At 38.8% G+C, this 12,952-nt stretch overlaps 1 protein-coding gene across 1 annotated transcript in view; it reads left to right on the top strand.

Moving 5' to 3' along the window:
* Positions 1-12,952, top strand: part of Tex11 (testis expressed 11) — a 387,858-nt gene that overhangs the window by 125,670 nt on the left and 249,236 nt on the right. Inside the window, 3 exon segments of the mRNA XM_037199204.1 lie at positions 1,603-1,616; positions 1,619-1,753; positions 5,769-5,854. Of these exon segments, the coding sequence (XP_037055099.1) occupies positions 1,603-1,616; positions 1,619-1,753; positions 5,769-5,854 (235 nt within the window).

Below are 12,952 nucleotides of genomic sequence, written 5' to 3'. Positions count from 1 at the left end.
TAAGATAAAGGTGCAGTTTCATGGTTTTGAATAAGAATATCCAGCCGGGCGGTGGCGGCGCACGCCTTTAATCCCAGCACTCGGGAGGCAGAGGCAGAGGCAGGCGGATCTCTGTGAGTTCGAGGCCAGCCTGGACTACCAAGTGAGTCCCAGGCCAGCCTGGACTACCAAGTGAGTCCCAGGAAAGGCACAAAGCTACACAGAGAAACCCTGTCTCGAAAAACCAAACAAACAAACAAAAAAAAAGAATATCCATTTTCCAACATAATTTTTTAAAAGGCAATCTTTTTCTGCTATTTTATGGATACTCTTACTGAAGAAAAAATGAGCCTTTTCTTGGCTCTCAATATTCTTCATTGTTCTATGTTTCTGTTTTGATGACAGTATCATACTGTGGGAATACTATAGCCTTGAAGTGTAATTTGGAACCAGAAAGTGTGACACCTCCAACTGTTTTTTTTCCTAATATTTATTTTTACTTTGCTTATGTGTCTGTGTGTCTCTGAATGTATGCCACATGTGTGCAGATGCTTGCAAAAGCAAGAAGAAGAAGAAGGAGGCGTCTGGTTGCCTGGGGCTGGACGTACAGGCAGTTGGGAACCTCCTGACTTGGGTGCAGAGCACCAAACTGGATCCTCTAGAAAAATGGGACTCTCTCTCAACTTCTGTTCCATCTTTTCAAAAGATTTTAGTATTACTACTTCTATTTCTATGAAAAATGATACTAGAATTTTGATAGAGATTGCCCTTAATCTGTAGTTTTTAGGGGGATAAGCATAAATATGTTAGTACCATTAATTTTTTAATCCATAAGAATGATATATTTTCCATTTATTTCAGTTTTTCATCTTAGGTAAATTTATTCTTAAGTATTTTATATATCTTTTCATGCTATAGTAAAGGGGAAATACTTTTGCTTTACTTGCAGAATATTTTATTGTAATATAAAGAAATGGTATCAAGTTTTGTATCCTGAAATTTTACTGAATTTATTTATTCTAGCAGCTGCTTGTAATTGCTTGTACAACCAGAGGAAATTTAGCTGTAATATTTATGTCTTTGATCCATTTGGGGTTAATCTTTATACATGATGCAAAGAAAAAGTCCAATTTCCTTTGGATATAAAATTTTATTTATTTTTTTCCATCATCATTTGTTAAAAGACTTATTTCTCCATTAAATGGTCCTAGAACCTTCATCAAAAATCATTTGGCCATGTATGCTAAGGTTTGTTTCTGTGTTCTCTATTTTGTTTCATTGGTCTATCTATATTTATGTCAGTTCCATAAATTTTGGTTATGTATCTTTGTAATAAGCTTTGACATTAGAAAGCATGAGTCATTCAACTTCGTTCTTTGTTTTCATATTCCTTCTCTCTCTCTCTCTCTCTCTCTCTCTCTCTCTCTCACACACACACACACACACACACACACACACACACACAAAATAATAAAAATTTGAAGAAAGTGTTACTATAATTAAATGATTTATTATTGACAAATAGGAATTTAAGCATGTTTGGACTCACATTGAAATTATTTTAATCTCATTGATCAAAATCCAGTTCTATTTATACTGCTTAAAATTATGTCTTTTGGACAGAGATTCTGTTGGTTTTGTTTTCTGAGGATCATCTCTGATCATTTTAAGTTGGCAGAAGATAGTAGGAAAGTTCTATTGTTCTATATTGACATACTTTTACAAAAAGATCAAGACCTGATGGCTGAAGAGAAGATTAAAGAAATCCTTATAGGTCAGTAAGATTCTGTGTTTTCTCAAAGTTGTTAATCTGCTTATTATTAAGATAAATGTCAGAGCAATGGCAAAATCCTCACTCAGGTCAACAGATTTTTCCCATTTCCTTTTTTTCTCTCTCCTTAATGGTTTTCAACAACAGTGTAACTATCTAGAGGTCACAACTCTGGTGTGCTGTAATGAACAACTAAGCAAAAATGACAAAACATCTTCAAAATACAGACAAACCTCTGAGCTTAAAGTCCTTCTGTAGTAGAAAGTTGTGAGGTTTATAAACCCAAGTTTGTGTTTCTTATCTGAACTCAAATTAGCTATGTGTCTTTGGGCAAGTCAATATCTCTGGACTCTGGCTTTTCAGCTCTAAAGTGAGTATTGTGAACAAAAGTCTTGCTCAAGCTTTTTAGCGGCAGCATTATTTTTGTGATGCAGTCTTACATAAACTCCACCCAAATAAAACAGATTCAATTTTCTGTGGTTAAAGCAGAGATGTAGAACCAGCTCTGCTCAGCATTGCCCTGATCTTCTACTCTCTGCACAGCTTCTCTACCTTGATGTAAGTGTGCAGATGATATAGTCACTGGCTTGAGAAATCTCCGCCTGACCTCATCTTTCCAACTCTGTCAGTATAGAGAGCTATAACTACAATGATAGTCACTAAATGGTAAGAGTGAGGTTTTTTTCCCCAAATGGTAGCATTGGAGGGCATTGGTTGCGTCTATCATATTTTACTGCATTGGTTAAATTTGCATTAAGTGTGCATCATGTTTTCATACAAACAAATACATTAATAGTTTCTAAAAGGTTCATCTGATGTTCAGAGCTTTTTGAATTCTATTTCCTATGAAATTTATTTTTCTAATGATACCCTTTCTCCAGATCTTCATTAAGAATTCAATTACTTTTGAATCCCTTTTGATAATCTTGGTTATTTGGTTTTCTGGCCCTTGGCATTTCTTTTAATTTTTTTATTTTACATCCTGAGACTACAATTTTCTCTCCCTCTTCTCCTTCCAGTCCTTCCCCCTACCTCACCTCTGCCCCTCCCCATCCACCCCTCCTCTATTCTCTTCAGAAAAGGGCAGGCTTCCTATGACTATCAACAAAACATGGCATATCAAACTGTCGTGAGTAAGACTAAGCACCTCCCGTGTATTAAGGCTAGGCAAGGTAACCCAGTATGAGGAGTAGGGTCCCAAAAGCCAGTAAGAATCAGATACAGCTCCTGCTCCCACTGTTAGGAGTCCCACAAGAAGACTGAGCTACACAACTGTTATATATATATATATATATATATATATATATATATATATATATATATATATATATATATATATATATATATATATGCAGGGTGCCTAGGTCAGTCCCATGCAGCCTCCCTGGTTGTTCAGTCTCTATGAGCTCCTATGAGCCCAGGTTAGTTGATTCTGTGGATTTTCTTGTGATGCCCTTGACCCCTCTGGCTCCTACAATCCTTCCTCCCTCTCTTCAGCAGGATTCCCTGAGCTCAGCCTAATATTTGGCTGTGGGTCTCTATATCTGTTTTTACCAGTTTCTGGATGATGCCTCTCTGATGACTATTGCCTAGGCACCAATCTATGAGTATAGCAGAATATTATTAGGCATCATTACATTGGCTTTTTTTTCTCCAGTCATGTTTTGTTCTATCCTAGGTCTCTGGGCCATCCAGCCTTTGGGTCCTGACACTCCAGGCAGTGTCAGGGTTGGACTCCCTCTCACAGCATGGGTCTCAGACTGGACTAGTTATTGGTTGGCCACCCCCACAATCTCTACACCACCCTTACCCAAACATATCCTATAAGCAAGACAGACTGTAGGTTGAAGGTTATGTGGCTGGGTTGGTGTCCCAGTCCCTCCACTGGAAGTCTTGTCTGGTCACAGGAGATGACCAGGTCAGGCTACATATTCTCTGTTGCTAGGAGTCTTAGCTGGGTCATCTCTGTAGATTCCTGGGAGTTTTCCTTGCACCAGGTTTCTACCTGACCCTGAAATGCACCCCCCCTTTTCTAGCTGGCTGGCCCTTGGCATTTTAATGATACCTTAATTCAAATAGAAGAGATTCACAAGCTAACCTGACTATATGGGAGGAAAAAGCATATTTTTTCTTGTTTAGAGGTCATTCTCTGGAAATAATATGTAGATAAAGAAATTAAAAAATTAGAAAATAATATGTAGGTAGATAAATATGAGAAAATCTCTCTCTCTCTCTCTCTCTCTCTCTCTCTCTCTCTCTCTGTGTGTGTGTGTGTGTGTGTGTGTGTGTGTGTGTGTGTGTGTGTGTGTGTGTTATGGAGGCTAGTGCATGACCTCAGGTGTCATTCCTCTAGAACCACCCACCTTATCTTTTGAGATAAGGTCTCATTGTGACCTGGGGTTTGCTAATTCAGTTAGACTGGTTCACTAGGACCTGAATCCACTAATTCAATTAGATTCCAAAATTCTAAGGACCCTCTTATCTCTTCCTCCCCAGTACTGGGATTACAAGTGCATGCTACCACACCTGGCTTTATATGTGGGTGTAGAGCTCCAAACTCAGGTCCTTAAGCTTGTGTGGCACAGCCAACTGAGCACTTTACCAACTGAGCTACTTCTTTAGTCTCAGGAACAGCACCTTGCTGTGTTTCTTATCCTGTCTGCATGTGAATCTGCTTCCTCAGTCCCCCAACTAGCTGAGACTATAAGTATTTTGCTTACTGCAATAAAGCGATAGTACAATAAAATGCAATAGTTGTTTGGTGATGTCGACCTTCAATGGTCAAGGAAAGGTTAAATTTTATATAAGAGAACTAGAAAGTTAGACATTTATATTTTCTGTTTTTATGTGTGTATGTACATGTATGTGGTGTGTGTGCGCGCGTGCGTGCACGCATACGCATGTGTGCCCGCGTGTGTGCCCAGAGTGCAACCTAAGGTATCTTGCCTTAGGAACTGTCTATCTTGTCTCATTAGCTAGGAGTGAACTGAGTAAACTAGATTGGCCTCCCAGTGAGCCCCAGGGATCTCCTTTTCTCCTCCTCCTCTCTAGCACAGGAAAAACAATCATGTGCGGCAATGCCTGACTTTTTACATGAGTGCTGGGAATTTAACTGCTCCTCTTTCTTACATAGCAATCACTTTACCGACTGAGCTGTTTCCCTAGCCCTAGAATTCATGTCTAAAGAAAAGAAATCATTAGCTAACTAAAAAAAAATTGATTTTGCAGAAAAATTCATTTTCAGAAAATTTCAGTTAGAGTTTACATATATAATCAAAGTATTATAATCTTCTTAGGAGACATATTAAGTAGCTGGTTACTCTTACATAAGTGTTTTTAAGCCATGAAACAAGCTACATTTGCTGACTCCACTGGTGAGTCAGAGAGTATTAGTGTTCTAATGAAGACATTTTCGGAAATTGATGGTTTGTTCCAAAAGGGCAGATGAGAAAGGGGTATAGAATTCTATTGCAGTTTTAAACTTTATCTTAATGTGCTAATATATTTGAATCCTGTAAATGTCTAGACCAGAAATAATCAGGTACAAGTTTATCTGTAAACGTGGTCTTAAAGTACTTTTAAAAAGCTTTAAGGTATAATTGGCCTTTCTTGTCAACTTGATCTGATCTTTTTCAGTACATAATAGTATGAGCAGTTCTTATTAATGATTTCTGACATTGCTGTCTGCTCATTCACAATAACCTTACTAGGGCACCAGATAATGATCTAATTTGGAACATGAAAAGTAAGTTAAAAAAGAGACTGAGATAGAACTCTATCACAGACTGTTGGAGAATTACAGTGATTCAAGCAAACTCTAATCGTATTATACCTAAAATTGAAGGTGGAAATCTGTGTGATTGTTTTCATAGACATTACTTAAGGATTAAGTACGGTTACAAGATTAAGTGTAGTATGAAAATACTGAGCACTCTGTTTAATGCAATGGATGTAGGTTCTTCTCAGAGTGTGGCTTGCTTTATTTATTTATTTACTTATTTATTTATTTTATTTTTAGGTCACCAAACAAGAAGTCAACTGACAAGAGATTTAGTAAATTGGTTACACAACATTCTGTGGGGAAAAGCTACCAGAAGTTTTAAGGTTTGGGAATAATCTATTTGCATTCATTGTATTCTTTCTCCTCTGCACCAAATAAAACACACTGTTCAGTATAAAAATCAGAGAACAGCAGCTCAGTGGTACAGCACTTATGTAGCATCTGTGAGACCCTAGATTCTGTGCTCAGTACTACATAAGCGAATAAACAGGCAAACAAAAAAGAAAGTAATAATACCTTACTAGTCTCTATTTTTAGACACCATCTATGTATCAAATATTCAAATATCAGTGGGTAGTGTGCAAATATTTATTAAAAAATAGTAAGATGTGATTCCTCCCCATTGTGAACTTTCATAAAGGAAAATAACATCATTGATAGGAAAGTAATTTGGTGTGAAAGGCAAGAAAGTCAGGATGGTAGTGGTTATTCCCTTAAAAAGTATTGGTGCATTTAAAAGTAGCTTTAAAAATTATACAACAATCCTAGTTTTCTGTGGAAATATTTTAAACTACAGATAATTGGTTTTAAAAAGCAAAGTACAATCAATCGCTCTTCATTACATCATTTAAGAAAATTTTGAATATTTGTGTACGTGTGTATGCCTGTGTGTGTATAAATGGGATATACTTTCTTTTAAAAATGCAAATTGTTTAGTACTCTGTTTTCTTTTTTTTTGGTTTTTCGAGACAGGGTTTCTCTGTGTAGCTTTGCGCCTTTCCTGGGACTCACTTGGTAGCCCAGGCTGGCCTTGAACTCACAGAGATCCGCCTGCCTCTGCCTCCCGAGTGCTGGGATTAAAGGCGTGCGCCACCAACGCCCGGCCAGTACTCTGTTTTCAACTAAAATGTAGTAACAAGGACCAATTTGTGTCCCTGCTTAAACAACACTCCTCCCCAAAATATAAAACAAAGCCTCTGGCATGGGGACTCATACTCATTATCTCACCTTTCAGGAGATGTTGGCAGGGTGGATATCTGGGGGATTTGAATTCAGTTTGGGCTAACATTGAGAGTTCTAGGCCAGACTGGACCACATAGTGAGACCCTGTCTCAAAAAAGCAAAACAAAACAACAAATTCTGCCCCCTGAAAAACCAAAGAAAATACCTGAAATACTCGAAAAAGGTCAGTTTAATGGCATTGACTATCAGACAATGACAAATGATCAGTGGAAGATAAGAAAGTAAGCAGTTCAACTATTTGGCTTACTGCCATGAGTTTCCAGACAACAGCAGAAGAAGGGAACTGAATTATGGTTTGACAGGCATTCTGATTTGGAGAGATGGAGTGGAAAGTCTGTGGAGGCCAAGAGCTAGAGTTCATAGACCAGGGTATCAGAAGATGAGTGCATAATGGAGAGAGACCCCTAGTTATCAGAACTTCCTGCTCTAGTGTTTTGGATATTTCTAGTCACAACATATGCATGGAATGAAACTATCTCCAGCCAGAGTAGCCGTCTACAAATATTATCGAGAACAGTACTCACATGGGTCTGGGGATAAGCCTATCTTGTCACTCAGACTGGAAAACCTCTGGTTCATGGAGAATTAGATAAAGATCTTAGAAAGTCATTGCTACAGTAGTAGAGAATAATTAGTCCCATAATAAGGCCAGAACCAGAAAAAACCATGTAAGTATATATGAAAGGATCAAATTGATACCAAGGAGCTTCATTGCTTCAGAGCCATGTTTAAAAGTACGTATTGAATATAACACTGTTCGTCACCCAAAAGGGTGAAGGTCACAATATTTTAAATTCAGTAAAAAATTGCTGAGCCTACAAAGAACTAGGAGGAGCATAAACAACCAGTTGAAATGAGGAGCATAAACAACCAGTTGAAACCAACCAAAATCTGATATCAAGTTAGCATTAGCCTCTCTATCTCCCTCTCCATCCCCTTCCTTCCCTGCCTCTTCCCCTCCTTCTCTCCCTCCCCTCGCCTCCCCCCTCTTTCTCTTTGTTTTGAGATTGAGTCTCATTTTGTAGCTAGTCTGGCCTGGAACTCATTGTGTAGCCTAAACTGGCTCAAAATTATTGGCAATCTTCCTTCCTCAGCTCCCCAAGTTTGGCATTACAGGTGTGAGCCACTATACCTAGCTGAAATAGTTCTTATAATTATATTCTCTATATATAAGAAGTTATTTAAACATGTAAAAAAGGAAAATGTTCAAATACAACTTATAGAAATGAAATAAATAAACATTATAGAATAAAATATTGGTGAAATTGAAGTCATGGCAAAGAATCAGTCCAAAGTTAAACACAGAAAGAAACCTTAAAAATTAAGAGTATCATTAACTTTAGGTAATCTAATATATGGGTAATTGGAATTTGAAGAAATAATGGCTAAAAATACTCAAAACTTAATAAAACTCTAAATCTACAGTAAATCTTAATATGAGAAACATGAAGAAAACTTTGATGAGATACTAAATAATCTAATTGCTCAAAATCATCATTAAAGAAATAATCTTAAAGCAATCAGAGAGAAATTATGCCCTACATATAGAGGAACAAATTAAAGATAACACCATTTCAAGCAAGTTCTATACTACACTAGCAGAGCAACATTTTTTGTTTGTTTTTGTTTTTTAAATAGTAGGAGAAAAATCTGTCAACTTAGAATTCTATACCTGGCACAATTTTAAAAAAAATGAAAGCAGTTGGCATGAATATAAAATTGTGTAGCCACCACTGAAAACTGTGTGGAACTTCCAAAAATTAAAATTCAGTGACATATGATCCAATGAAATCTCTTCTGGTTATGTATCTAAAAGAATTAAAAGCATGATCTTGAGATGTTTGTATATACATGTCCTTAGAAGTACTATGCACACTAAGGAAAGATGACCACAACTCAGGTTCCATCAAGAGACGAATAGACAATCAAATTAAATACTCATATACACTAAAATATTAATGACCCTAGAAAAGAATTCTGAATTCTCAATGTACAGAATATATTTGTATGAAAATGTTTCTATGTAACACAGTACAATGGACAATGAATACATACAGTATTTTAAAAAAATACACCTACTTTTAAGAATTGTTTCTTTAGTTTAATTGGCAAAAGATAAAGAATTGTGATACATACTACAGTGTGGAAGAATCTTGAGAATATTATGCTGAGTAAAGTAAGCTAGTCAAGTAAATAGTATTAAGTTCCACTTCAATGAGGTACACAGAGTAGCAGTCCCATTCATAGAGATGTGACCTACAGTGGTGGTTGTTAAGGGTTTGGGATGAGGTTGGTATGTAGCTAGAGTTTTCCTGCCTTGCCCACAGTCAGGACAAATCTTTGTCACCCGCCAGTCCCACAGCCACTCAGACCCAACCAAGTAAACACAGAGACTTACATTGGTTACAAACTGTATGGCCATGGCAGGCTTCTTGCTAACTGTTCTTATAGCTTAAATTAATCCATTTCCATAAATCTATACCTAGCCAGATGGCTCGTGGCTTACCGGCATCTTCACATGCTGGCAATGACTCCTTCTGCCTTCCTGTTCTTTCTTTTCTCCTCTCTGTTAGTCCTGCCTATACTTCCTGCCTAACCACTGGCCAATCAGTGTTTTATTTATTGACCAATCAGAGCAATTGACGTACAGACTATCCCACAGCATCGGTATATGTAGAATTAGTATAGAGTGTTGTTTTTATGCTGACTGCATTATACCTTCAGAATTTCACATTTTAAAAGATAAGTAAGTTTTGGAGATTGATTGTATAATATGGTGAATATACATGACACTAGTGACCTTCATAGTTTAAAATAGTTAAGATAGGGTTTTGGAGGGTAGGAAAAGTAAAAATTTTACTCAAGGATACATAACAAAATCTTGTTTCTCTCTTTTCAAAAGTTATGATGACAAATTTCATGTTACTCATTTTTATCATGATTAAAAACAACTTTAAAAATGAAACCCAAATGAAGACTTAAAGATATTCAAAAGCTTCATATCTCCCATTGCTAGGAGTCTTAGCTAGGGGTCACTCACCCTCATAGATTCCTAGGAGTTCCCATTGCACTGGATTTCTAGCTCATCCCAGAGATGCCCCTAATTCTAGCTGTCTTTCCCAGTACTCTCTCCCTCTATCCTCCCCACACCTGATCCTTCCTGTTCCCATGTACAACCCCCATCCAGACATCCCCTGCCCCTGTCCACCTGTGATGTCTATTCTATTTCCCTTTCATAGTAAGATTCATGTGTCTCCCCTTGAGCCTTCCTTGTTACTTAGCTTCTTTGGGTCTGTGGATTGTAGCATGGCTATCCTTTACTTTATAGCTAATATCTACTTATAAGTGAGTACATACCATGTTTTGTCTTTCTGGGTCTGGGTTACCTCACTTAGGATGATCTTTTCTAGTTCCATCCATTTGCCAGCAAATTTCATATCATTGTTTTTAACAGCTGAGTAATACTCTATTGTGTAAATGTACCACATTTTCTTTATCCATTCTTTGGTTGAGGGGTATCTAGGTTGTTTCCAGGTTCTGACTATTACAAATAAAGCTGCTATGAACTTAGTTGAGCAAGTGTCCTTGTGGTATGGTAGAGTATCCTTTGGGTATATGCCCAGGAGTGGTATACCTGGGTCTTGAGGTAGGTTAATTCCCAATTTTCTGCCATACTGATATCCAAAGTGGCTGTACAAGTTTGCACTCCCACCAGCAATGGAGGTGTATTCTCCTTGCTCCACATCCTCTCCAGCATGAACTGTCACTTGTGTTTTTTTTTTTTTTTTTATCTCAGCTATTCTGGCAGATGTAAGATGGTATCTCAGAGTCGTTTTGATTTGCACTTCCTGGTTGCCTAAGGATGTTGACCATTGCTTTAAGTGCTTCTTGGCCATGTGAGATTCATCTGTTAAGAATTCTCTGTTTAGGTCTGTGCCCCATTTTTAATTGGATTACTTGATTTGTTGATTTCTAGTTTCTTGAGTTCTTTATATTTTGGAAATCAGCCCTCTGTCGGATGTGGAGTTGGTGAAGATCTTTTCTATTCTGTAGGCTGCCATTTTTGTCCTTTTGATGGTGTCATTTGCCTTACAGAAACTTTTCAGTTTCATGAGGTCCCATTTATTAATTGTTGGTCTTAGTGCCTGTGTTATTGGTGTTCTAATGGGGGATCCAGGAGAGGTGAGGTGCAGCCCAGCTGGGTTCTCTGGAGAACTCTGCTCGGTCTACCATCCAGCATCCAAGATCACCAGGAACCAAGAGCGCTGGCACATCCGGATCTTAGTTCTTAAGGGGTCCTGTCTCAGCCCCACCTCAAGGGCAGGTCATAGGTAGGTGTGACAGTTACTGGAAGCCTCATTGGGTGTAGTACTTCCAGGTCAAAGCTGGAACAGCTACCCACTACAGTATTCTGTTCAGGAAGTTGACCGGCCATCTCCTATAACCAGGCAAGATTTCCATGGATGGATTGGGACACCAACCCAACCATATAACCTTTGAGCTACAGTTTGCCCTGCCTACACAATATGCTGGAATAATGGTAGCGCAGAAATTATGGGAGAGGCCAACCAATGACTGGTCCAGCTTGAGACCCATACTATGAGAGGGAGCCCACCCCTGACAGTCTCTGAAGGGCCAGGACCCAGAGGCTGGACTTCCCAGAGACCTAGGATAGAACCAAGTATGACTGGCAAAAAAGAAAAAAAAGTCAATGAAATGATTCCTAATGATACTGATATACTCATAGATGGTTGCCTAGCCACCCAATTGCTGTCAGTGAGGCTTCACCCAGCAACTGATGGAAACAGGTGCAGAGACCCACAGCCAAACATTAGGTGGACTTTGGGGAATCCTGTGGAAGAGGGGGAGGAAGGATTATGGGAGTCAGAGGGGCCAAGGACACCATAAGAAAACCCACAGAGTCAATTCACTTGGGCTCCTAGGAGCTCACAGAGACTGAAAAGACAGCCAGGGAGCCTGCATGGGACTGACCTAGGCCCTCTGCATGTATGTGACAGGTGTGTAGCTTGGTCTTCTTGTGGGACTCCTAACAGTGGGAGCAGGGCTGTCTCTGACTGTTTCCTGCTTTTAGGACCCTTTTCTGGGTTGCCTCATCCAGCCTTAATAGGAGAGGATGTGCCTAGTGTCACTGCAAATTGATATGCCATGGCTGGCTGATATCCATGGGAGGGCTGCCCTTTTCTGAAGAGAAAGGAGGAGGAGTGGATGGTGGGTCTGGAGGAGGGAATGGGAAAAGAGGAGGGAGGGAGGGGAAAATGTGATCAGCCTGTGAAAAAATAATCAGTTCCTGAAAAGTAAAGGAAAAAAAAGAAAAAGAAAAAAAAGAAAGATATTCAAAAGCTACAATAACTCAAGCAGAGAGTCACATTATGAAGAAGTCCTTCAAACAGAAGGAAACTGATACCAGATAGATATATGGGTCTGTACAAAAGAATGAAGAGCATCTGAAATGCTAATTGCATGAACAAATATATAAGATATTTTCCTCTTATTAAAATCTCTTTAGGTCTGGGACTGTAGCTCAGTTGGTAAACTGCTTGCCATGTAAGCACAAGAACCTGAATTTGATTTTCAGCAACCATACCAAAAACAGAAAGAGGCAGGATGGTAATCTCAGTGCTAGGTAGATAAGACAGGTGGATTCTTGGGGCTCATGACCAGCCATCATAGCCTAATCTGAGAACTCCTGTCCTAGTGAGAAATCCTGTCTCAAAAAAACAAGGTAGATGGCTCCCAAAGAATAACATTCACACACACACACACACACACACACACACACACACACACACACACTTGCCCAGATACTCACATACACACAGGATTTTTTTTTTATTGAGACAAGGTTTCTCTGTGCAGTCATGGCTGTCCTGGAACTCACTCTGTAGATCATGCTGGCCTCGAACTTGGAGATCCACCTGCCTCTGCCTCCCATGTGCTGGGATTAAAGGCATGCTCCACCACCACCTGGCTGTTGGTCTCTTTTTAATTACACTGAATTCTTCAGCTCTAGCTGACCAGCATCCACTGATTCTTAATTCAAAATATCAAATGGTCCCAGTAGAGTCTTTAAGGGACTCTCAAAGTTTCCTCTGGAACTTCAGAAGCCAGGCCTCCATCATCCTTTCGTCAACATTATCTTCCAGGTTCCCACAGAACAG

This window comes from Peromyscus leucopus, chromosome X (genome assembly GCF_004664715.2).
Source record: "Peromyscus leucopus breed LL Stock chromosome X, UCI_PerLeu_2.1, whole genome shotgun sequence".
NCBI classification, from domain to species: Eukaryota; Metazoa; Chordata; class Mammalia; order Rodentia; family Cricetidae; genus Peromyscus; species Peromyscus leucopus.
Note: the sequence above shows the minus strand (reverse complement) of the source record. Positions and strands in the feature narration are given on the sequence as shown.